General features: G+C 41.4%; 1 protein-coding gene across 10 annotated transcripts in view; it reads left to right on the top strand.

Moving 5' to 3' along the window:
- gtf2ird1 (GTF2I repeat domain containing 1) overlaps window positions 1-12,816 on the top strand; it is a 209,625-nt gene extending 196,809 nt beyond the window's left edge. For all 10 annotated transcript variants that reach the window (XM_072589410.1, XM_072589413.1, XM_072589411.1 and 7 more), the window contains 3 exons: window positions 793-830; window positions 2,169-2,284; window positions 12,579-12,816. In XM_072589410.1, coding sequence (XP_072445511.1) covers window positions 793-830; window positions 2,169-2,284; window positions 12,579-12,647 — 223 coding nt within the window. In that variant the 3' untranslated portion in view covers window positions 12,648-12,816. The remainder of the gene's footprint in view (window positions 1-792; window positions 831-2,168; window positions 2,285-12,578) is intronic.
- Window positions 12,817-27,403: the final 14,587 nt, after the last annotated feature.

Here is a 27,403-nt window from a genome sequence, read left to right as displayed (position 1 = left end):
GGGAAGTTGGATGGAATATTGTTCTTTATTTGGGGGGGGCTATGCAGGATAAAAATAGGTAGGTTTTACTGCTGCTGTGCAGAACACTTTTTGACACCACGCCTGGAGTAATTTTGATCTCCTTACTTGAAAAAACCTATTGCTTCAGAAGCAGTTCACAAAGTTCACCCGTTCCTCGAATGAAGGGCTTATCTGATGAGGAAGTGTTGAATGGATAGAACCTGTATTCATTGGAATTTAGCAGACTGGCAGGTGATCCACAGGATGTATACCGAGAGGGTTTCCTGTTCTAGAGGGGACTAAAACTAGGGGAGGTAGATTAAAAATAGGAGGTTGCCCTTTTTAGACAGAAATTAGGAGAATTGTTTTCTTTTAAGAGGTTGTTCTCTTCTCATGAAATAGTGGAGGTGGGTCTTTAAGTTTTTCTAGGCTGATAGGTTTTTGATAGCCAAGGGAGTCAAGAGAGGTATGGGGACAGACAAGACAAGAGCTGAGATTACAAGCAGACCAACCATGATATTATTGAATGGTGGAGCAGGCTTGAAGGACCAAATGGCATCTCCCTGCTCCTAAGTCACATTGTTTCTATATCTTGACTTCCAATGAGTGGCAACATCAGTCTTCCTGGTTGCTGCTTTTTGAAGTCGGCGAACAGATGCCAGTAATTCACCGCAGCAGTAGCTAATGAAGAAGAGAAGCCTACCTTTTGAAGTAAATGTCAGTAGTGGATTTACCTTTGTCACTGTAAACTGGCAGGTCATGACTTGTTTTCATTTTTTTCATCTTTTACAGGCCTTTTGCAGAGATTTGTAATGAAGCGTCAAAATCAGGTGAGAAAGTGTTATCTAATCCTCCAATCAATACATTCATAATGTTCCCACACAAGCTTCCCTAATGGAGATGTTGGTAGATTATCTACCCAAATAAACCAACATTATGCATGTCTTGGATCCCTGATTTACACCCAGAGACAGTGCTGGTGCTGAGATTGTTTGTGGGGAAGGATAATTGAGTTCTGCTCCCAAATGTTATCTATTGACTTCTGGAAAATAGTCTGGCTCCAGTGGAATAATCTGGTAGTGGCAGGGACTACTCTTCTGCCTTATTGAATCGCTAATCGATACTGAGCACAGGGTTCCCAGGGTTGCCCAATGACCAGCTGAGCTGATGCAGTTGTGCGTTTCCATATGTACATGTAAGTCTAAGTGTGTTGTCTACTTGCAGGTTTATGCATATTGTTTTCATGTGGTGGGGGGTGGGCAGGAGACAGTTAAGGCTGAACCACATTGGTGTGGGATTTAGAGTCACATGTGCGAAATAAGAGTGGCAGGTCTCCTTCCAAGAAGGGCATTGTTGAACTAGTGGGTCCTGCCAAGTCCCATTCATGTGGCAGCTAGTCAGCACATGCTGATTTTAAAATTCTCATCCTTGTTATCAACTCCTTCCACCCTGTCTCTGTTATCTCCTCCAATGCCACAACTCTAACACATTGGCGCTCGCTACTAATTCTTGTCCCTTGATCAGCCCAGATTTTTATCCCACCTCCACTGGTGGTCGTGCTTCCATTTTCCTAGTTCCCAAGCTCTGAATCTCCCTCCTTACACGTCTCCACCTCCTGGTCTTGCTTTCTTCCTCAAAATATGCCTCAAATCTTACACCGATTCGGACAAGTCTCGAGTTATCTGACCTAGAATCGTCAAAAGTGTCTTTGTTTCATATTTTGTTTTATCACGCTGCAATGAACAGCCATAGGACATTTCATATAATTAGGTGCCGTACAAACCGAAGTTGTTGTTTGTCAGATTTTCTCACTTCCATGGCTCACAGCTTTTTGTTTCTTGATTTTACTTTTAATTCAATTCAAACTCTCAAGGTGCTATGGTGGGATTTGAACTTGCGTTCTCTGGGGGAAATTACAATCCAGTTCTAATAAAGAATGGCTGATGTTTATCAATTTACAAAAATACATCAAGAAATCCCCAGTGGTCCCACCATGATTCTGCACACTCAGGAATGGGAGGGAGGATCATTGATAAGGGAATAAGGTGCACAGTGTCAGCTTATGTTATAGGAAACTGTTGTTGATTCTTACAACTTGACAATGCACTTCTGTGGAATAATAGTAACATTTGGAATATTGTGTATGTTACCTTTTTAATCCGGTTTAGCATCCAAACAAGATGCAGTACACAAACGGAAGCGAAGAAGAGTTTCAGAGGGGAGTATTGTGCCGTCATCCTCGAACATGGAAGCAGGCGTATCACCAAATCCAGTCCCTCTTGTGGTAATTAATTTTGAAAATTAAATATACATTAAGTAGGGGATTTTGATTTCCTGTGCTGACGTTCTTCCACCTATGACTTTTACATTCAACAGTAATAACAGGTGGCAAATCTGAATGCAGATACTGTTGCCCCAGCCTCTGTCAGTGCTTCTGTGCATAAGAACTGTTTAATGATTTGCAGGAGCGGTTCACAAAGTGGCTGACTGAGTAATTGCTGCACTCGTGGCACTGAGCAAGCTAGGCCCAGATTCCAGGAGCATTGCCTGATATTAGTTGGTTAACCAATCTTGGCCAATGTGGCTTTCAGAGTGCAGCCATTGGCTTTAACCTCTCTTGTGAAGAAAAAAAGTGAAATTGCTCATAGTTAAAGTTCCTGGTTTCTTTTGCAGTGACCCTTACTATCAGATGGAGGGTGACACAATTCACAAACTCTTCTTGACTTAGCTACTGGACACTTGGTGAGGTAGCAAAGAGTTGGACGTCTCCAATAACCTATAACACTGCATTAGTTTGGGTAGAAATTTACTGAGTTTTCCTGCATAATTAGATGGCATAATTTCTGATTGGGCTGCTGCATCAAGAACACTGCCTGATTTTTTTTTTAATCATCGTTCATATGTGGACTTCACTGGCAAGGCCACCTGCTAATTGCCTTGGAGAAGATCATGGTGAACCGCCACCTTGAAACTGCTTAGAATCATCAGAGTGTTGAGACCCTACGACAGTAGAGGAATGGCAGTATAGTTCCAATTGGGATGATGTGTAACTTGGAGGGATATGGGAGTATTCCCTAGCATCTGCTACCCTTCGAAGTGGTAAAGGTCATGGGTTTTAGAAGGTGCTGGTGAAGGTGCTGGAGTAATTTGCTACACTGCATCTTGTAGGTGGTACACATTCTGCTACTGTTCTTCTGTGATGAGGGAGTAAGTGTTGAAAGTGATGGATGGGGCTGCTTTTGTCTTAGACGGTGATGGGTTTCTTGAGTGGAGTATTCCTTCACATTCCTGAGTTGTAATTGTAGATGATAGACAAGAAACAAATTACTCACTGCACATTTCCAAGCCTCTGATCTGCACCACGTATATGATCCCATTTCAGTTTTTGGTCGATAAAACCACGTGAAATAGGAACAGAAGTTGGCCGTTCAGCCCCTTGAGCTTGCTCTGCCATTCAGTTGGATCCATAGATGATCCAGCATTCCTTAGGTCCACTTTCCTGCCCTTTCCCTGTAACCTTTGATTCCCCTACTGATCAGTTATGCACCAAAAACACTCGAGTAAACGTTGACCTCTTATGTTTTGCCCAAAAATCTGGAATCTTCCATATATCTGGTGTAAAAGTCAACCCTAGTTTGTCACCGATAACAAAACAACATTTAAAGTCAAGGTATTATCCTGCACATAAATGTTACGATGACGAAATGAGATTTTTGTTCCATGCTATTATGTGTCTTGTTGTACAATTCACACCAGTTTGGCGTGAAAGTTCAAGGTGCATCAGGTCAGAGTCTGGTGACAACCTCCCTTTGTGTGCGACTCAGCTTACCGTAATTCATTGTGTTTTTTTCTTTATTCGTTTAGAGATCAGTTGGGTTTCTGCTAATTTTACAGTATTTTCAACTGTAGCATGAATTTCAGCCACTCATAAGCAGTATCCATGTAAAAATTGACCTCATGAATTTAACCTTAATAAAGTCTAAATTAATTCAACTTTTACAAGTGTATGTAAGGTACATATCTCAGCCTTAAATATACACAAAGACTTACTCCCAACAGCTCTGTATGGCAAGGAGTTCCAAGACAAGTCTGAAATCACTCCACAGAGGCTGGTATCCCGCCACCAAGTCCCCCTTTATTTACATGTGGAGAATTCTTGACACTAATCCAGCTTCCTCAGAGCCAGCTCTCAGAGTGAACAGAATCTCTGACACTCCTGTCTGTCAGTGAGGGCTCCCTGATTGGACTAGGTTACCCACTCCAATCAGGAAACTCATATTCAATGAGGGTCCACCTGGCTGTCCTCCCTGATTCTAAGGGGATAAACTTTTTTTGTTGTAGCACTTCCTGGGGCATTTTAGCACAGGATAAGGTTCCTCCAACCCTGTCTCTTATATGCACAGCATGTAACACATAGTATCTCACCTCTTGTGCCTTGAAGCAAATCACTAAGGCTGTTTTGACAGCACTTTCAAAACCTGTGACCTCTACCATCTAGAAGGACAAGGGCAGTAGATGCTCAGAAGAAATTCACTTCTCTTCAAGTGGCAGAGGCATCAAGGCAGCGACATCTGATGCGACCATCTCCAACTCTGAGGTATCTTCAATGCTTGATAGAGAGGGAGAACCAAAATGTTCCGGAACAGTCAAAAGGCAGTTGAAGATCTGGGCACATTCTACTCCTGCCCCATTGGTGCTTTTTCAGGACTGTCTCATCTACCCGAACTTTATACATCACTGGACCCGACCTCGCATCAACCATGCATCTTACCCATGCAGGGCCAATCCCATGGATCCTACACTTTGTCCCCAGAAGTAACTGTCTCTCTCACTTAGCATTGGCATTCTTGACACTGTTTTACACAATTCCTCCTCAGGTCTGGGCCGATCAGATTTAACCTGGTAACCCTATATGGTCTTCTCCCATTAGCAACTCTGCTGGAGCTATCCCTGTAGTTGTATGAAAGGTGGTCCTATAACCAAATAGGAACCAGGACTGTTTGTTACCTAGTGAAGCCTGCCTCCAAAGTTTGGACTGTTCTTTCTGCAAAACCATTGGATGATGGATGGTGTGGAGCAGTCCTTGTGTGAAGAATACCATTTAACTTTTGGAAATACTCAAATTCCAGACTGGTAATCGATGCCTGATATCTGTGACCAGCATTTCAGGGAGTCCATGTTTCACAAAAGATGCATGCAGTTTTTCTATTATGCAGTTTTGACAAATGAATTCTGTGCACGTCCAGCTACTTTGGGTGGGCATCAAAAATGACTAAGAACATTGAGCCCATGAAAGGACCTGCATTATCGACGTGTAATAGAATCCAAGGTTTATCCAGCAATTCCCATGAATGTGGACAGCAGCTGGCAGTAATTGCTGTCCTTGTTTGGCGTTCTGGGCATTGCCCCACCAATGTGGTTTTGTCTGCATCCATTCCTGGCTACCAGACATAACTTCTCACCGACATCTTCATTTTGGAAACCCCTGGATGACCCTGGTGGAATTTAACCAGTGTCTGGCGGGATCTTTGCTTGGGACAATCCGTCTTGCTCCCCATAATAAGATGGCATCGTCTACGGTTTGTTCGGGTCCAAAAGGGCTTCCGTTCTGGTTGTGATGGCCCTTTGGATTACACCGTCCCCACCAGCTGTGTCAGTTTTGTCAGGACTGGATCTTTCTGCACCCAAAGTCTTGATATTCCAGGTGTGAGTGGAAGAGTGTCCAGAAAATTTAAACCCATTACGGACTCTTCCAGTGGTGCCATCACCAGGGGGGTGTCTGCCAGCAGGAGGCAGCTCAATGCATCCGCATTTGTTACTTGGCCTCCCAGACGGTGTTCCAGTTTGTAATTATACACACTTAGTATTAGAGCACACCGCTGACTTCTATCTGATACTGTGGGTGGTACTGCCTTCTCCTCTTCAAGTAGACCTAGCAGGGGTTTGTGGTCCATTATTATTACAAATTTACATCTGTAAAGGTATTGGTGGAAGTTCCTGACTCCAAGTATGACCAAACTTTCCTTCTCTATCTAGTGTATTGATGCTCTGCATTAGCCAGAGCCCTGGAGCATGTGCTACTGGGCATTCCCCTCCATTGGGGCCATCTATGAGCTAATACTACCCCATTACCCTACGGGGAGGCATCGCATGTCAATCCCAGATCCCATTTGGGATCATAATGTGCCAACACCTGAGAGGCTGATAGCTGTTTTTTCACTTTTCTGAAGATTATGGCTTGGCTACATGACAATTTCCAAGACTCACCTTTGCTAAGGGTTGATACAAAGGTTCCAGGGTGGAGGCATGGTTATATATGAACTTTCTGTAAAAGTCTAAGCTCCAGTACTGACATGGGAGCCAGGGCACCTTTGATCACCCTCACTTTTTCCAACAGATACCATACAGTCTTGTTGGTTCTGTAGCCCAAGTAGGTCACTTAGGATGCCGAGAAAACACACCTTTCCATTCTAAGGCTTACGCCTGCTTGGGAGAGATATCTAAGGATTGTGTCCAGGTCCTCTAAGTGCAGCTTATTGATTTTCCCTGTTATTAGCACAGGCAACCTGAGGTAGATCTTGTAAAATGTTCTCCATAGTCAGCTGAAAACGGGCTGATACCCTAAATCTTGTACAAACCCTCATAGATCTTAATTGTAGCATGCACCTGGAAATCCTTATCTAACTACATTTGTAAATACGCATGGCTCATGTCCAGTTTTGTGACAGATAGTCTCCCTGCCCCGCCCTGCCAGGTTTGCATACCTCTTTGCAAGGTATCAGGTATTTATCCAGGTGTAAAAAGCTGTTTACCATTTGTTTAAAATCCCCACAAAGGCAAACTGACCTGTCAGGCTTCACAGTTGGGACAACTGGGGCAGCCCATTCCACAAGCTGGGCAGTTTTTGATCATTTCTTCACTTTCCAGCCTTCTGATTTCTGCCTCTACTTTTACCATAAGGCAAGTGGCACTGAGTGGGCCTTACAGAATCATGCAATTGTTTCCTAGCCAACATGCAAGGTGGTCTTGACCCCTTTGATAGTCCCCAGACCTTCCTGGAAGAGTACTCATTAGAGACTAGACCAGACATTATACCCTTAATCTGAAAAGGTTCACAACTGGTTCTGCGATCACTGAAATGGCCACACCTGCATTGACCTCCATTAGAACCAGGTGAACATTTAACTTGACATGTTCTTGGATTGGTTTTGATTTGTGTGGTGCTGAGAAATGTAAATGTTCCAAATCCGATGTTGGTGGACTTTCCAGGGTGTGCATTCCCCTGGATACCAGATATGAGTTTTCTTACTCAATTCAGGCATGGTAGGACTTTCTTGTTGTTTCACGTCCGCACACCGGCAGCAACTACAATTGCTTGCTGGCCCGGATCCTGAAGAAAATTGTAATCGTTTGCCCAAGATTTGGCTTTGTTTTCGGGCTTTCCTGTGGGCTGACCGAGACTCCCTTTGTTCAGGGTATGTCTTGAGTGAGGCAATGCAGTTGCCTTCACTTAAATCATGTTCCCCAAGCTCAGACAGACCTGCGAGGGTGCCCACTTCCACCATGTGCTCCACTTTCCGCATTTTCCAACGATGAAGCCAGTTGTAGTGCCTGTTTGAAGTTCAGTTGGGGTTCAGCTGGAAGGCACGTTTGCATAGTTACATCATTAATCCTACTTTTGTCACTGAAATAACTCCGAGACTGGTAATCCATCACCAAGTCACCCTTTATTTATAGTGGAGAGTCCGTGACACTGAACCAGCTCTCAGAGTGAACAGTGACTCCAGTTTTTTTCCTTTTGTGAGAGACACAAGGTGCGTGAATCTTTATTCAATTTTCACCACCAGGAAGAAAGGAAACACCCAAGTGGCCAGTGACAAGCAGTACCCTTCACCACTCCAGTTTATTTTTCTTTTTTTTCTTTTTATTCTTTTTAACCCCCACACTACCACCTAACTGCAGTAGTGCTTATTTTCCCCCCAGCACCCATGTTGTGTGTGTGCAGGTGTGAGACACAGTGAGAGACACAAGGTGCACGAATCTTTATTCAGTTTCCACCACCAGGAAGATAGGAAACACCCAAGTGGCCAGTGACCAGCACTGCCCTTCACATCAAAGGGTAATGCTGTATGATCAAACAGTGAAGGGGGAGGGCAGGGATTAAATCAAAATAGAGTTGGAGGGGGAAATAATATACTCCACTCCCTGTGACGCCCACCTCTCCCTGAACAACTCCAGTTTTTTTTTTGTTTGCTTTTTTTTTAAAATAATAATGCATTCTTTCCATGTAACTGGGCCCAGTCTTCGACAGTGGGTTGAATGAGTCAAGCTTCCCAAGTAATAGCCAGTGCTTACCCCAACTAAAGATGACTATTGCAAGTGATTTCCAAAGGAACATGCTTTACTCTCATCCCCACTGAAATAACTCCACAGAAGCCAGTAAACCGTACCAAGTCACCCTCTATTTATGCATGGGGTCCTTGACACTGGTCCAGCTCCCTCACAGCCAGCTCTCTGATTGAGAGAATGTCTCACACTCTTGTGTTTTTTTTTCTTTTACCCGTGTTGTGTGTGTGCAAGTGTGAGACACAGTGAAAGACACAAGGTGCACGAATCTTCATTCAAATTTCCACCACCAGGAAGAAAGAAAACACCTGAGTAGCCAGTGACAAGCACTGCCCTTCACATCAAAGGGCAATGCTGCGTGATCAAACAGTGAAGGGGAGGGCAGGGGTCAAATCAAAATAGAGTTGGAGGGGGAAATAATACACTCCACTCCTGCGGCGCCCACCTCCCCCTGAAACCACTCCAGTGTTTTTTCCCCTGTTTATAATATTTTATTAAACAAATTACAAAGCCGTTTACAAAAAACAGTTAACATTTACAGCTGTACACAACAGCAGTTTTACAAGGGAGAGGAACAGCAAAGCCAGGCCCCAAACCCTACCGTTCAACCAGTTTACAGGGAAATGAGGACAAATCTCAAATCTCAGTTTCACATATGACAAGACAGCGACAATGACATTTGTACATAAAAAGCTAATCCAGCTACATAAACAATGCATACAATACAGACCCAGCAAGCCCCCGTCCCTCCCACCTACCGACCACCTAAGGCAGCCCACCCCTAAGCACCTTCCGGTTCTTGTTCCATCCTGACACACCTTTCGACCACTCTAGAGCAGCCCGCCCCGGTACCCGCCCGGGGTGACAGCGGTCAGGATGGCCTACCCACCTCCGGCTTCACTAACCACCCTCGGCACCTTTCGACCACCTCTGGGGCAGCCTGCCCAGGGTGATAGCGCTGAGGATGGCTACCCGCCTTCTGGCTATCACTCCAGCTTATTTTTTTTAGTTTTGTTTTTTTTTATTTCAAGGTGTACGAATCTTTATTCAATTTCCACCACCAGGAAGAAAGGAAACACCCGGGTGGCCAGTGACAAGCAGTACCACTCCAGTTTTTTTTTTCTTTTTTTTTCCTTTATTTTTTCTTTTTTTTTCCCTTCACAAAACAATTCCTGGTTATTTTTTAAATTTTTTAAATGTTTTTCCCCCACACTACCGCCTAAGTGCGGTAGTGCTTATTTTTTCCCCAGCACCCATGGTGTGTGTGTGTGCAGGTGTGAGACACAGTGAGAGACACAAGGTACACGAATCTTTATTCAATTTCCACCACCAGGGAGATAGGAAACACCCAAGTGGCCAGTGACAAGCACTGCCCTTCACATCAAAGGGCAATGCTGTATGATCCACTCCAGTTTTTCTTCTTGTTTTTTTTTCTTTTATTTTTCTTTTTTTTTCCCAAGCAGCATCAGGGACAGTCCTTGCACGTACACACACACACAGTCACACACTGATCCAATCTCCAAAAGGGGGAAAACACCAGAGTGGCCAGTGACAAGCAGTGCCTTTCCATCAAAGGGCAATGCTGTGTGATCCACTCCAGTTTATCTTCTTTTTTTTTCTTTTGTTTTCTTTTTTTCTTCGCCAGTGACAAGCAGATCTCCTGTTTATTTTTTTTTTAACCCCCACACTACCGCCAAACTGCGGTAGGGCTTATTATTTTTTTTCCCCAGCACCCATGGTGTGTGTGTGCAGGTGTGAGACACAGTGAAAGACACAAAGTGCACGAATCTTTATTCATCCACTCCAGTTTATTTTTTTTTATTTGAGTGGCCAGTCACAACTCCAGGGTGTTGGTGGAACAGTCCTGTTTATTTTTTTTTCCAAACCCCCATGTGTGTGTGTGTGTGTGCAGGTGTGAAACACAGTGAAAGACACAAAGTGCACGAATCTTTATTCAATTGCCACCACCAGGAAGATATGAAAAACACCCGAGTGGCCAGTGACAAGCACTGCCCTTCACATCAAAGGGCAATGCTGTGTGATCCATTCCAGTTTTTATTTCTTTTTTTTTTTTTTCCTTTTTTTTCCCAAGCAGCAACAGGAACAGTCCTTGCACGTACACACACACAGTCACACACTGATCCAATCTCTAAAAGGGGGAAAACACCCGAGTGGCCAGTGACAAGCAGTGCCTTTCCATCAAAGGGCAATGCTGTGTGATCCACTCCAGTTTATCTTTTTTTTTTCTTTTTTTCTTTGCCAGTGACAAGCAGATCTCCTGTTTTTTTTAAACCCCCACATTACCGCCAAACTGCGGTAGTGCTTATTATTTTTTTTCCCCAGCACACATGGTGTGTGTGTGCAGGTGTGAGACACAGTGAAAGACACAAAGTGCACGAATCTTTATTCATCCACTCCAGTTTATATATGCCAGTCAGGACACCCTGATTGGACCAGGTTAACAGCCCCAAAGAGGGAATTCATGTTCTGTGATGTCCATCTGGCTGACCTTGTTCCAATCATTAGTCTCTCAACCTTCTGCGAGAAGAAATCCCTCTTCGTCTCAGTCTTAAATGGAGACCCTTTATTCTTAGGCTATGCTTTCTGGTCCTAGACTCTCCCATAAGGGAAAACATCCTTTCAGTATTTATCCTGTCAAGCCCCTTAAGAATCCAATATGGTTCAATGAGATCACCTCTCATTCTTCTACATTCCACTGAGTAGAGTCCAACCTGTTTAGCCTTTGCCTATTAGATAATCTTTCTCTACCTGGGTCCATCCTAATGAACCTTCTCTGAACTGCCACTAATGAAATAATATATTTTCTTAAATAAGGGAATCAAAAACTGCTCACACTACTCCAGGTGTGTTCTCACTAGCACCTTGTACAGTTTCAGAAGAATTCCCTACTCTTGTACTCCAATCCCCCTGAAATAAGGACTAATATTCCATTAGCCCTTTGTGCTAGCTTTCTGTGTTTTGTGCAGAAGTTCCCCCAACTCCCTTTGTTATACAGCTTTCTGCAGTTTTTCTGTATTTAAACAATACTTTTGTTTTCTTTGACAACTTCACATTTTCTTCCATTATAATCCCATTTGCCGATATTTTGCCCCATAATTTAGTAACCCCACCAGATGTTAATAGTGAGGGATTCAGTAATGATTATGTCAAGAATGTTGGTTAAATTTGCTTTAATTAGAGATGGTCATTGCCTGGCACTTGTCTGACATGAATGTTACTTGCCACTCAACAAACCTAGAAATTGTTAGGACTTGCTACATATGGACATAATTACTTTGCTATCTAATAACATGAACGGTGCTAAATATTATTTTGTCATCTGCAAACATCCCCACTCTGACTTTATGATGAACGGAAGGTCATTGATGAAACAGCTGAAAATGGTTGGGCCTAGTTCACTACTCTGAGGAACTCCTGCAGAGATGACCTGGAGCTGAGATGACTGTACTCCAACAATTCTATTCTGATCAATTTGTGGTTTATGTGAGAATCATAGCAGATAACATTTACTGCTAAGAAATGTAAAATGTATATGAAGGAAAGACACAACAGATAGTACACATGAATGGTATTTAAGGAGCTAACTGTTTGTTTCAAACAGAGCTAGAGTTAAATTAATAAAAATTAAATTTAAGATTAATATCACCAAGTTCTTCTCAGTAACAGCATTTGGAACCTGGAACTAACTTCTTGATAACAGTGATGGGAGCAAAAATTCTGTTCAATGCAGAATGGTTTGGATGAAGTAAGGTAGACTGAAAGGCATTCTTTATCCTTAGTTGTGTTATGTAAGCAAATGTAGAAAAATACTGAAATCTGAGAATCTTAGCAATAATTTCAAAAGAAGCCATTAAATGAACTGAAATGGAGGTGAAGCCACTTTTGCTCTGCAATGTCATGGGTGAGGGGAGTGTATTTCCGTAGTGGGGCCAGGGCTTAGAAAATTTTCATATTGGAGAGTGAAGGTGGTAGATCTTTATATATACAGTGGGTGAAGGTAGGATGTTGCTATTCTCCATTCTTAACTCAGATATGTACTTCTAAGACATAATTCTCTATGGTAAGTTGTAAAGTTCACTCTATTGTTCAGCTTTACACATTCAATAAATTCAACTCCACTCAAAGGAGTAAATGTGGATTTGTTTTAATCTTCAACTCAATGCCCTGCCTGTTCCGTACAATGATGCTGTCACATCTTCCTCTCTTTACAGCAATGGCCGATGTACCTGGTAGACTATGGTGCAGTCAACATGCAGATCCAAGGGCCTGTAAATTTCTAAATAACAACTTGCTCAAGAACAAGCATGTTTTTTGAAAAAAGACACATGTAATTATGTACCATAACCGTATAGTATGAACTTTAATATTTCCTTCTAGAACACATCCTGATTTTTACACTGTCTCCATGTGATCAAGGGCTTTAAATAAATGTGCTGCCTTGCTTTCGCACGTATTGGCTAAATTATTTGTAATAAAGACATGTTCATGAAGCTTGTGTAACCATGAAATTTCAGGCCTTTCGTTTTGGGGATCCTAGATTCTACTTCAGTTGCACCAATGCACAAACCCCTCTGCAGAATTGATGAGGATAGTCTTTTTGAAATTCTGAGTTTCATCCAAAAGGGAAATAGTGAGGGAAGTTTCATCTATCCTGTCTGAGCAGCACTTTGACACCATCTGGAAGTTAATTACAGGGCAGCTTTGGTTTCAGAGATGACGAGATAGGAATTGGTGTGTGTTTTGCCCAGCTTTCAGGTTCAAATGGGCACAGAGAATATCAATTTAGAGATATAACAATTTTCAGAATATTCACAGACACTAGTCCAGCTGCTGAATTCAGGGAACTTTTCTAAACTCCTAATAACAGCCATTAGCTGCTGACCATTAAATGTCAAATGTACTTTAAGATAAATGTGAAGAGATGCACTTTGGGAGAATAAGAAGCAATATCCATGCCTGAGAAAATAAGGAGCTTAATCAGGTAGAATACCAAAGGGATTTTGTGATATAGATGGAAAAATCATTAAATGCAGCATTCTAGGTCAGCAAAACAATCAAAACAATTCTAACACCTGGATTTATTTCCAAGAGCACGGAATTTAAAAGTGGATAATGTATAGTAAATCTGTAAAAGGATCATGAAGACTGCATTTCAAACATTGTGTAGAGGTCTGGTTTCCATTCTATAAAGGAGCACTTAAGAAAGAGCAAAACAGGTTTACAAGAATTGCACCAACACTGAGCATATGACTGTTAAGAAAGTGAACTTATTGGACCTTTTATCTTGAGAGAAGAGGAAAACTCAGTAGGAAATGTGTTAATCAATATGCATGTGGTGAAAGTATACAGCCCATATGATACAGTTACTAGTAAAATCCAGAGGGAAATAAGGGAAAGCTCTTTACTTTGTGACTGGAGAATTGTGGAATCTGCTATCACAGGAGATGAATTTAATTAAGAAAATCATCTAATTCAGTGCTTCCTGCACTGGGTGTGTCATGAACTGAACTGTTTTGGGGGTTGCAGGTTCTGAGGCCACCGTGAATCTTGGATTGATTTCTTCCAAACTCCAAGGCCCCTTTAAATTCTGAGTTTTGGTCATTGGATGTACCCTAAGAGACTGCCTCCTGCAGCAGCAACAAAAGCCCCCATGAGTAATTGGGTATTTAAGTGATTTTTGATTAACCCTGCCTTAATTTCATTAACTCCTCGCAAGAGAAAGAGGAGAAAAAGTGACTGGGGTGTTGGGAGGAAAGTGGAGGGAAGGGGGGGTGAAGGGGGATTGGAAGCTAAAGGTACCGGAGGCAGTAGAATTGAAAGGTGGGGAGAAGGGAGAGGTACGGTGATTGAGGGGAGAAGGATTGGGAATCAGGAGTGGAAGGGAGGGAGTTTAAGAAGCAGAGGAATGGGGTATATTGGGAGGATGGGGAGTAGATGGTGGTTGAAGGGGAGTAATGAACTTGGGAATGTTGGCATGTGATGGAAGGTCAGGCCATTTAAGGGGGAGATTGATATGGTAAAGGAAAGGGTAATGAGACATACTCAACTCTTTTTCCATCCCTGCTCAGCAACTGTAATAGTAAGCATTCATTGTTGCAAGCTCCAGGAGTGAAGCACACCTGAATGAAGGTTTCTCTGACAGGCAGGTCTGTGCCGATAGGTACTTTACAATGTACAGGATGATTCTTCTAGAATGTCTGACATTCTTCACCTCCCTCAGGTGCCATTCCTATAGAGTCATGTTGAAGTGAGTGCAACAGTTTCCTGGACAACTATACTGGGTTGACTTGAAGGGGTCCTTAAAATCTATCAAGGCAATGACACCTAAGTTTGAATAAGCTTGCTCCAATGTCAGCCTGGTACTAATATAGCTCCTGTTGTACCTGTCTTGTGGGATAAACATACGAAAATAAGACCGCATCAGCAAATAGGGTCAAAGTAGGAAAAATGGTACAAAGACAGAATTAAAGGCTTCCTGCACACAACTTATCTAATAAGATGAATTAGTGGCTCAAATAGAAATAAATGGATATAAGATGATATGGTTGCAAGGTTGTGAAGACTGGGAACTGAGTATTTGGGGTACATAACATTTTGGAAGGATAGACGGAAAGAATAAAGGCAGGGTAATTCTTAAAGGATGAGATCAGTACAGCTATGATATGATTGTGATTTGAAAGATTAATATGTAGAATCAGTTTGGGTAGAAATAACAAAGAAAAGAAAATTAGTGGGAATAGCTTATGGTTTCCTGACATAGTAAGGTAACATAAATAAAGAAGCAGATGTAAACCAGAACAAGGACTACCTTGTAAGACAAAGTAAAGATCAAATAATAATAGGGGGCATGTGAGAAAGATAATACTTATGAGTGACATTAAACATCATATAAGAGTTTGATGGGCTCGAGGCTGAGAATGTTTCCTCTTTTAGGGCAAGCTCAAATTAGCTGATACGTGTGGTCACTGGACTGGAAACATTAACTGTTCTCTCCACAGATGCTGCTAGACCTGCTGAGTTTCTCCAGCAATTTCTGCTTTTGTTTTGAATTAGCTGATATGGCATAGTTTGAGACTAAGAGTCCTCCCCATGGATGTAAGGAGGAATTTCTTCTCTCGTCAAGTAACAAATCCCTAGGAATTATACCAGAGAACTGTGGAGGCTGTTGCATTTTATTCAAGGCTGAGATCAATTTTTGAACTATAGGGAAGTCAGGGCTAATCAATTTTTTGGGTGTGGTTTTCCCTTAAATAATTTTAATTTTTAAATTAAATAAATAACTAAAATATATTAAATGTTGAGGCCAAAGAGAAGCAGTTGTTTCAGTAGAGATTGTAAATATTACTCATTCATCTTGGGCAGTTGGACAGGTGTTTGGACTTCCTTCAGCTAACAATCACAGCTCTATTTAAAGGTGTCCAAGCTAACCCCATGTTATGAAGAGAGCCCAAGACCTTCAAGTAAAAAGATTACCAAAGATATTCAAAAACACAAAAGACAACTTTAACATCACAACATTGTGAAATATGTAATTCTGAAACACTGTTAAAGGTCTCAGATCTTATTTTGCAAATTTGAAATTTAACTTGCTGAGGAACAAAGTAATTGATTAAAATGTTTTTAGGAAATATTTTGAGTTCTTCAATTAGCTCTAATTTTGTTAATTATAAAGTTCTCCTGAGCATTAATCTATGGTTTGTTGTTTCCTAGGTTTCTTTGTTACTTATTCATAGTTTTCTAGCTTATTCCCTGATATTTCATTTATGTGTTCCCTCTTCCCTTGGATTTTGATTTCAGGGAAATATTATGGTAAAAATGTGACAATACAAGAAGTATTTGCAGAACATGCTGTATATGCAAAGGCAATATTTTCTATATGTGATGAATGTATAGACACTGCTCCAATATAAAAATCGAGAGAATGCAAATATATTCTAGAAGGATAAAAGGAATCTAATTAAGGCAGAGGTTTAATCAATTTAAATGGAGATTAGATCAAACTTCAAACTTTAAAACATATAACCCTCCATAAATTTACCTTTTTGTAATTTTCCTTTTCTTTTGCTTTTGCCCTGGATTTTTTCCTGATGTTATAAGCTTCTGTAGAAGAATATCCAAGGCAAAAGTGGGGGGAGAAAAGGAAAATTACAAGAAGGTAAATTTAAAGGCTCTCTGAAAATATGAGAAAAACAGCAAAAACAAATACAAGCACGTCAATACCAAAGGAGATAGTCAAATTTAGGCAAGATTATAATGCAGGAGGAGAAAGTGAGGACGGCAGTTGCTGGAGATCAGAGTCGAGAGTGTGGTGCTGGAAAAGCACAGCAGGTCAGACAGCATCCAAGGAGCAGGTGAGCCAACGTCTTGGGCATAAGCCCTTCATCAGGAATGAAGATTATAATGGAGAGTGGCAGAATGAAATAAATATTGTCAGTACACTCAGGCTTTCAGGAAAAAGAACATGTGGACATTGAGATTATAAAGCTATGGATATGGGTATAGAACTGCTGGCACAGCTTTCTATTTGAAAGAGATGGTACAATGTAAAGCTACATACACAGGAACTAAGAACTTGCACTGAGATAGCACCTTATCAGGTCAAGGTCAGGGACAGAGTATTGAGAGATTCACATAGATTCTCTAGACGAGGAGCATGAGTTATGAGAAAGAAATGCTGCTACTTTCCCTAGAACAAGGATTAAGAGAAAGTATGACAGGGGCAATTCAGAGTTTTCTGATAAGGTAAATCAAGAAAATCTGGCTGGCAAATTACTAATTAAAGAACATACATTTATTATCACCATAAAATAACAAAAGACAAAGTTAATTGCATTGGGAAATCCTGAGATCATGAAAGGTGTTTTATACATTCTTTGTCTTACCAAGTTTTAACTTGTAGCTAATTGCAAAATTACTACCCCAAGGTTTGAAATTGGAAGTTGCAATTACAGCTAGTGCCCAAGGAAACACTTTATCTGTTTTTGACGAATTCCTTTATCTCTTCATGTTTACTCATTACTTCCAGCACAGACTGTAAGAGATTAATGCTCTTCTTTATTCATTCTGCATTCAGCACAAGCCAACAGTGGCAAAGGGAATACAGGAATGGTGTGCCCAGTAAACTTGTTGATCTTGTGTTAATATGTTGTTGCTTTATGTTGTCTATCCTGAAACTGGCTGCGTTTTGCAGAAGATAGCACGAGGGTCATTCTGTACTCCAAATGGTCCTAAGGCCTTTTCCTGCAACTGGAACTTCAATAACAATTTTTAAAAAAATACACCACTGCAGTAAAATGACCTAGCCTCTTAATGATCGAGTGCTTCAAAGGAGCTTCGCCTCTCAGTGGAGAGATCAATGACCAAGGGCAGACATTTAAGGTGAGGGCCAGGAGATTTAGAGGGGATGTGAAGAAAACACTTTTCACTCCGAGCACAGTGAGGATCTGGAACTCCCTGCCTGTAAAGGTGGTAGAAGCAGAAACCCTCATAACATTTAAGAAGTAGTTAGATATCCACTTGTGATGCCAAGTGCTGGAAAATAGGATTATAATAGTTGGTTGTTTTTGGCTGAAGGGCCTTTTTCTGTGCTGTAGACATCAATGACTCGAATTTTACATGCAGTTTATACTATGTAACTATCTTCTAACCAATACATCTCAACAAAGACATAATTCTACTTTTATCAATAGACTCTGATATGGTTGTGGATGAGTTCTGTTTAGTTGGTAGAGATTCTGTTTACTGTACATTATGTGATAAGTTTCACCTTGTGCAATTCATGTGCTAACACAATCACTCTGAATACACATAGTTAATGACCAAGATTGGTCCGAGGGTCACTGGTTCCATTGATTTACAATTGAATGCTCCTGGTTACTTTGTGGTTTACTTTGTTACATTAACAATTTGCTGTTCACTAATGTAATTCCAGTTGAAAACTAAAAGAAAGAATAGTGCAACTTTGCATTTGTCACTGATTTACATAGATAAGGTCCATCCTGTGTTATGAAAGCTGTTATTTCTTTGGCTGTATTGAACTTGCCAATGCCATAGAGTCATAGAGATGTACTGCACGGAAACAGACCCTTCAGTCCAACTTATCCTTGCCAACCAGATATCCTAAACTAACCTAGTCCCATTTACGAGCACTTAGCCCACATTGTTCTAAAACCCTTCCTATTCATATACCCATCCAGATGCCTTTTCAATGCTGTAATTGTACAGGCCTCCACCACTTCCTCTGGCAGCTCATTCCATACATACACTACCCTCTGCATGAAAACGTTGCCCCTTAGGTCCCTTTTAAATCTTTCCCCTCTCACCCTAAACCTATGCACTCTAGTTCTGGACTCTCTCACCCCAGGGAAAAAAATCTATTTGCCCCATCTATGCCCCTCATGATTTGAGAAACCTGTATAAAGTCACCCCTCAATCTCTAACAATCCAGAGAAAACAGCCTCAGCCTATTCAACCTCTCCCTATAGCTCAAACCCTCCAACCCTGACAACATCCTTGGAAATCTTTTCTGAACCCTTTCTAGTTTCACAACACCCTTCCGATAGGAGGGAGACCAGAATTACACACAATATTCCAAATGTGGCCTAACCAATGTCCTATACAGCCAAAATTTGACCTCCCAACTCCTATTCTCAATGCTCTGACCAATAATGGAAAGCATACCAAATGCCTTCTTCATTATCCTATCTACCTGCGACTCCACTTTCAAGGAACAATAAACCTTCACTCCAAAGTCTCTTTGTTCAGCAACACTTCCCAGGACCTTACCATTCAGTCTCTAAGTTCTGCTCTGATTTCCCTTTCAAAAATGCAGCACCTATATTTATCCATATTAAGCTCCATCTTCCGCTCCTCAGCCCATTGGCCCATTTGATCAAGATTCCATTGTATTCTGAGGTAACCTTCTTTGCTGTCCACTACATGTCCAATTTTGGTGTCATCTGCAAACTTACTAACTATGCCTCCTCAATGTTCACGTCCAAATCATTTATATAAATGACGAAAAGCAGTGGATCCTTGTGGCACACCACTGGTTACAGGCCTCCAGTCTGAAAAGCAACCCTCCACCACCACCCTCTGTCTTTAAGCCAGTTCTGTATCCAAATGGCGAGTTCACCCAGTATTCCATGAGATCCATCCTTGCTAACCAGTCTCCCATGGGGAACCTTTAAAATTTTGTAACAAAGAATGCTTGTCCTATCCTCTTAATATAACCAATCTGCCTATGTTACTAAGTTGACTTGTGCTAATACTAATGCTTTCTGACCCATCCAGTTTTGGAAGTGTCAGAAATGTGAGCTGCAGCTACTATGACTCAGTTCAATAATGTAATTGTTCATCATGAACATTCCTAGCTTGAGCTAACCTCTCTGGGTCAAGTCTGTAATTTTATCATTAATGCATTTCCTACTTTAACATCATGTGTAGTCAAAGATGTTTTTCTTGAGTATTTATACAAATGGGAATGCGTTGCCAGCACCACGACAGCATGAGTCACCTCTGCATGTGCAGGTAGGGATGATGATATCACATTATTGTGACAGACCCTTCTGCTAGTCCCATATCTGATGTAAAAAGAGGTAAAAACAATGACTGCAGATGCTGGAAACCAGATTCTGGATTAGTGGTGCTGGAAGAGCACAGCAGTTCAGGCAACATCCAAGGAGCAGCGAAATCGACGTTTTGGGCAAAAGCCCTTCATCCATATCTGATATGTTGGTCCCTGCCCACATCCCATTCGTGCTCTCCTGCTGGCGTCATTCTCTAATACTTGAAACAGCTGCAATGTACATGCACATTCTTTCTGTCTGCAAAAAACAGGGCCCTGTGTATTACTATATGTAAATTCCACCTTGTATAACAACACCACTAAACTGGTTGTCAGTATAATTCATAACATACACTTCATACATACACTTTCTGAGTATACTGGATGAATGTGACATGATCTCATTGAAATACTTAGGATTCTTTAAGTGGACAGGGTAAATACTGAGAGGATGGTTCCCTTCATGGGAGAGTCTCGGACCAAAGGCATAGACTTACAATAAAGGGATCAGAATGTGTGGTGCTGGAAAAGCACAGCAGGTCAGACAGCATCTGAGGAGGAGGAGAATCAATGCTTCAGAGATAAGCCACAGCTTATGCCCAAAACATCGACTCTCCTGCTCCCAGATGCTGTTTGACCTGTGTTTTACAGTGCCACACTTTTTGACTCTGATCTCCAGCATCTCCAGTCCTCCATTTTTCCTTAGAATAAAGGGGTGCCAATTTAAGACTGCGATGAGGAGGAATTTTTTCTCTCACGGTTCAATGTCTTTGGAATGTCTTACCACATAGAGCTGTGGGGCAGCATCTTTGTCTATATTTAAGGCTGAGATAGATTCTTGATCAGTAGGGTAGTTGAGGGTTATTGAGAAAGGGCAGAAGGTTGTGAAGAACATCATGCTTCTATTGAATGGTGGAGCAGGCTTGAGGGGCCAAATGGCCTACTCCTATCCCTATTTCTTATGGTCACAGCATAACATACTGGTGGTGATGGCAATAAATACAATCTTACACTAATCAATTTGAGACTATAATATATTTCATTATTTACTTTGATTTTTGTGGAAGATAGCAGAATATTCTATCAAACATTTTAACCTTTTCTGTATTATCCAATCTGGTCTGAAGGGTCAACTTTTGAATTTTCAGCTTGATTCTAAAATCATTCTGATTTTTTAATTTCACTCCTTATTTCTTCCACCATTTAACTTTATTTTTCTAAGCTGCCTGTTGTAGCAGCACTTTAATATATTAACATTACACACTTGATTTTGTTTTCTCCTGCCTACATTGCTCCCTATATAATTCACTTAATTTAGTTTCTTTTTGCTTTGCTAAAGTGCAATGAACACTACTTTAACTGGTTCCCCAGAAAAAAGGTAACAATCTAGTACCTTAGACTGGCAACAATATTCTGAGCTTTTTAATCTACTCTAGTTTTCATTGCACGTTGAGTACTTTTCAATTTCTTTTTTGCAGATCTTCATACTTTGGTTATGTATCTCTCTGAAACTTGGCACACAGGTTTATAATCTCTGAGCTTTGATGCATAATTTAAGGAGGCCTCTCACCTCATGTCTGTGTAACAGTTGAAAAGAAATGAATTATGTGGACTCATTTAGGGCGTAAAATCAACGAGTAAAAATAATAACTGCAGATGCTGGAAACCAGATTCTGGATTAGTGGTGCTGGAAGAGCACAGCAGTTCAGGCAGCATCCAAGTAGCTTCGAAATCGACGTTTCGGGCAAAAGCCCTGCATCAGGAATAAAGGCAGTGAGCCTGAAGCGTGGCCTAATGGCAAACAGTTATGTGGGATATGATGAAATCTCAAGTGTTTACCATCTAGAAATACTTGCCCCTAGCTACTCTACTGTTATCCCTGTTTATATTTGGATAACTAAAACTATTCTACCTCACTGGAATTTCTTTGCACATTTATTCAATTACATCCTTCCCCCTACTTGCTGAGGTATAGACTACAATTCACAATGTAATTGCACCCATTTTTGTTCCTTTGTTCTAGCCAACTCAATTGTCCTTGAATCCTTTGGAACATCCTCATTTTGTAGCTTGCTCTCCTGAACTAACTTCTTTTTGTTTTGTTTTCCTTCATTTATTTTTCACTCATTAGTTCAGTTCTAATGCTATCTGCCACTCCCTGTGTTTTGTGCATCAGGTATTATTCTCTATTCATCTCTGGTTTGCTCACTCCTGCCAAGTTAGTTTAAAGCCCTCCCATTGGCATTAACTAAATATCTCACAGGGAACCCAGTCCCAGCTCTGTTCAGGTACAACTGGTCTAGCTTGTACAGATGCTACCTTCCCCAGAGATGATCCAGTGTCATTGCAATATAAAGCCCTCCCTCCTGCATCATCCTTTCAGCCAATGTTCGTCTGTCTTCAGAGATTATTAAAGTTGAGTCCTGTTTAGCAATTTTTCTCTTAAGCTTTTTACATTTTGACTGGAGGACCACATCCGCCTTCCTACCTATATCGTTGGCACCAACATAGACCACAACCTCCGGTTGTTTCTCTCCTGTCTATTCCCTAAATGAATACTGTAACACTACTGTTCTCCCACTCATCTCCCCTCCTGTATAGTGTTGCCACAGGCCTTGCTGCACTTCTCTGAGGAACCTTTAGTACAAAGAATGGGAAACTCAATAAGTTAGGACACATGTTCTCATTTCTCCTGCTCTATCTGCTTGGCTCTGACTGTTTTGTGGTCTCCCATTTCCTACCTATCTCCTTACCTCTATCCTGTGGTGTGACCAGCTCTCGAATGTCTGATCCACTTAGTTCCCTGTCTGACAGATGCACCAGGGTAACTCCAACTGCTGATGGAGCTTCAAGCCCTGTAGCTCGAGCTTCTGCACGTGTACTTGTCTAGGTCACAAGGAATGTTTATGATTCCTCATTGAAATGCCACTGGACAGGCATTCAGCTTGGCTATGTTATACCTTGTAGTACTTTTTACTACAAACTTATTTTCTTGTGCTGGGCTGTTTTACAAAAGTATACATTTTCAAAATGTCCTGCCTTTAACAGGAAATGTTTTTTAAGAAATTCATATGGGGGTGTGTGTGTCTTTGGCAAGGCATGCATTTATTGCACGTCCCTAATTGCCCTCAAAAAGGTGGTGGTGAGCTGCCTTCTTGAACTACTCTAAACCATTTGTTGAAGGTAAACTCTCAATTCTGTGAGGGTGTGAATTCCAGGAGTTTTACCCAGCAACACTGAAGATATTTTCAAGTCAAGATGGTAGGAGGGGAATTTGTAGGCGGTGGTGTTCCTATATATCTCTATCCTTTACCCAGATGGTGGAATTTGTGGGTTTGGAAGTGCAGTCTAAGGAGCCTTGATGAATTTCTGCCATGTAGCTCATAAATGGTACACACTGCTTACTCCTAAGGAAGTGAAAGTTTATGACTGTGGTGCCAATCAAGTAGGCTGCTCTGTCCTGAAAGGTATCACATTTCTTGAATGTTGTTGGAGCTCCACTCAAACAGACTTGTGGGGAGTACTCCATTACACTCCTGACTTGTAGCTTACAGATTTGGGAGTCAGGAGGTGAGTTACTTTCTGCAGCATCTCTAGCATCTGACCTTCTGTTATAGCCACTGTATTTATATGGCTGGTTCAGTTCAGTTTTGGGTGAATGGCGACCCCTCAGTTGAAAGTGGTGTTGTAGGTAAACTATCATAAGCTACCTTTATTTTGGCTACTTATTCAGAAATCTTACAATCAAATATTAAATCTATGACTTAAACTTTATTGCATGTAGCAACCAAAATAAGACCCCTCAAGTAAGCAAGTTAAGCCTCACAACCCAACTTAGATATTACCCAATTAATGGTGTAATTTAGCTTTGATTCCAACCAAGAGTGTCTGTCTTAGGATGTGTCCACAGTTCAATACTTGTGTAGTGTTGTTCTTTGAAGTTCTGCTGGAGAGGATTCCTGGAGGTGAATTGTTATATAGTCTTCTGAGTTTAAGTTTGTGAGCCTTTAGCTTCTTTCATCCCCAATATTGATTATACTTGTGGAGTCCTCAAGTCTGCAGCTTGTTTTCTTATCAGCAGTAGCTCCCCTTTTCCTTGTTAAATTCAGCACGGCCTCTCTGTCTGACAGTCTATCTCACAATTTACCCTTTTAGTTCAAGAACTTCCAGCTGCAGTCAGTCTTCATTGGCCATTTATCATGAGGCAGCAGGTTATCGAGCAGTGTTACCTGCCCTCTCCCAGTATGCAGTTTGTTTATAAAAACTGAAAGAATTGCAGATGCTGTAAACCAGAAACAGAAGTTGCTGGAAAAACTCAGCAGGTCTTGCAGCATCTGGGCAGAGAGATCAGAGTTAAGGTTTTGGGTCCAGTGACCCTTCCTCAGAACAGCTTGTTTATGTTGCTTCGATGCTTTCTTCCCCGGGATGGCTAATTAGCACATTGCTTTTAATTCCTTTGTACCATTTTCTCTTTGTCCCTCAAGAGTTTATTCCAGAAAGAGTTACTGCTGATTCTTTCAATTTCTGAACAAGTATAAAAGTTCTGAAGTTAACACAATCACGGTAGGATTCAGAGATTGTAATGGCATTGAACGTCATTGCAATTAGATTGCCTACTGTTGCAGACTGTCAGTAGCTGGCACTTGTGTGACGAGAATGCTACTTGCCAGTTGCCAGCCCAAGCCTGCATGGTGCCTATGTCTTCCTGCATTTGAACATGGACTGCTTTGGTATCGGAGGAGTTGTGAATTGTGCTGAACATTGCACAATCACTAACAAACATCCTCTTCCACGACCTTACAATAGAGATAAGTTCATTAGTGTAACAGCTGACGTTAGTTGGGCCGAGGACACCACCCTGAGAAACTCCTGCAGAGATCTACTGGAATCAAGACGGCTAACCTCCAACACCTCCAATCCTTGGAGAGTTTTCCTTCTGATTCCCAATGACTCTCTTTTGCTCGGGATTCACGATGCCACACTCAATCAAATGCAAATCTGATTCACTCATATCTTACCTTTGAAATTCAGTTCTTTTATCTATGTTTGAACCAAAGTTGTAACGAGGTCAAGCATTAAGTGGTCCTGGCAGAAGCCAAACTGGGCATCAGTGAGCAGGTTATTACTGAGCAAGTACTGACTGACAGCATTGTTGATTATTTCCTTCCATCACTTTACTGATGGTCACGAGTAGACTGATGAGGTGATAATTGGCTGGATTGGATTTGCTGTACATTTTGTTTACAAAATATACCTTGGCAATTTTCCAATCTGCCAGCATTGCAGCTGTGCTGGAACAGCTTGGCGAGGGGAGTAGCATTCTTTGAATTATGTATTATATATGAAGTCATATGCTCTCAAGTACAGGAATACAGGAGTACAGTGAAAAGTATACAAAGTTGCTATTTTAAGGCACCATCTTTAAAAAAACCCTGAAATTTACAAATAAAAAAGACGAGGAAAAAAAATAGAGCCAAGAGAAAAAATGTCCACATGTTAAAGTCCATATCCAAAAGTAAAGGAAAAAGTCCAGATTTTAAAGTCTTATTTCCCAGGGCCTAGCCCCGGCCTGCCGTTTCAGTCGGCTGCCTCCTGGGCTATGCTGTACAGATCACCTCAGTTGCAGCCACTGCCGCTGCCACTCGATCGCCGGGATCACACTGTCGCCAGTGTAATTTCGGGGCCCAAATCTTTTGCAGTATCCAGTTCCTTCAGCCTTTTCTTGATATCATGTGGAGTCAATTGAATTGGCTGAAGACTATCAGTCATGATGGGTATCTTCAGAGAAGGCCAAGATGAATCACCCACTCAACGTTGCTCTCTGAAAATTGTTATAAATGCTTCAGCTTTATCTTTTGCATCAATGTGTTGGGCTCTCCCATCATTGAGGATGGGGATACATTCGTCACAAGAGACAGGTCAAGATGGCAGCAGGGCCAGACTGAGCTTGTCTGCCCCATCAGTTTCCTTTCCTTTTTTTTCTCTTTCTTTTTTCCTTTTCTCTTCTCCAAGCCTCTGACTCAATGCAGACCCGGCGAGGTGGGCTCCTGCCCTGGCGCAGTGGCATCCCAGCTCAGTGTGGCAGACTCTTGACCTGGCATGATGGTCTCTCCGTCTAGCATGGCAATCTCTCTGGCCCAGCGTGGAGGTCCTTTGGCCTGATGTTACTTCAGCATGGGTTTCCAGTCTTGAGGTGATTCCATAAAGTGCAGTCTTACTGCACTAAGCACTTAAGACTGTAGTGTTTGAACTTGCAGCTTTATTTTCCATTTAAAACTAAGAAGGTGTCACTATCCCATAATTACTCTTTAACTTTTAATTTTGTTCTTTATTTCTACCTTATTCTTAAGAGTCTGTACCTAGGTACTTGTACCTAATATGGCACCTTGTGTGGCGATTTTGTACACTTTTCACTGTACTCCTGTACTTTTGTACTTGAGTATATGTGACAATAAAACCAAAATCAAAGAGACTAGGAGTTCTAGATTGAGTATCACTTCCTAACTCTCCAAAGCTTGTCCATCAACTACAAGGCACAAGTCAGGAGTGTGATGGAATATTTTCCCCTTGCCTGGATGAGGGCAGCTCCAGCTTCACTGAGTTCAACACCATTTAGTATAAAATACCACCTTATACATTCACTCCCTCCAGTCATGATACACAATGGTACTAATGTGCACAGCAGCAACTCATTAATGTAACTTAATAAAATAACTCAACTGCACCTTCCAAACTCAGAACCCTACCACCTACTAGGACAAGGGTGCAGCGCATGAGAGTGCCACTTTACTAGATCATTTCTAAGCCACTCATTATCCTGATTTAGAACTATTTAGTGATTCCCTCAATGTTGATGAGTCAAAAACATCGAACTCCCTTGTTAGCAGCATTGTGGGACCACCTTCACCAATGTTTCAAGAAGACAATTCATCAAAGTAAAATAAATCTGTCAAAAATGCGTAGTATAAACTGCACTGCAAAGATACTTATTGACCTGCGGTTAAAGAAAATTGTGATGAAATTCACTTTTATCCGTTTGTGCTGTGTGGGCTGGCAGCCTGTCAAGATTGTAACATTTAAGCACCAAGTATTCCAGCGCTGGAAACATTTATTCCTATCTGATAATACGGGGATGTTTTTTTTTTGGAGAGTTTTGATTCGTTACCCAGCTCAGTTCAAGTGTTAATGACGAGCAGTTCAAGGATTAGAGTTAGTTTTTGTTAATGTAAGAAAGAGTCAGAGAAATTAACTCGGTATTGATTAGAGGCAGTTGAGAGGCTTGTCATTCAGGTGTTTCGAACTAGATGAAAAAAGCTGCAGGTAGCAGAAATGCTGGTGTTAGCAGTATCCAGACAGTCAGGATCCAGGGAATTCCTAAGAAGCCCCAAAGTGTTGAAAGATCATTGACTTTCTATTCAAGGAAAGTAGGGAGCAGAAAACCATTAATAGTTCACGGCGCCCAGAGTGGAA

Source organism: Chiloscyllium punctatum, chromosome 19 (assembly GCF_047496795.1).
Source record: "Chiloscyllium punctatum isolate Juve2018m chromosome 19, sChiPun1.3, whole genome shotgun sequence".
In the NCBI taxonomy this organism is placed as follows: domain Eukaryota; kingdom Metazoa; phylum Chordata; class Chondrichthyes; order Orectolobiformes; family Hemiscylliidae; genus Chiloscyllium; species Chiloscyllium punctatum.
The sequence above is the reverse complement of the archived record's forward strand: the minus strand, read 5'-3'. Positions and strand labels throughout refer to the sequence as shown.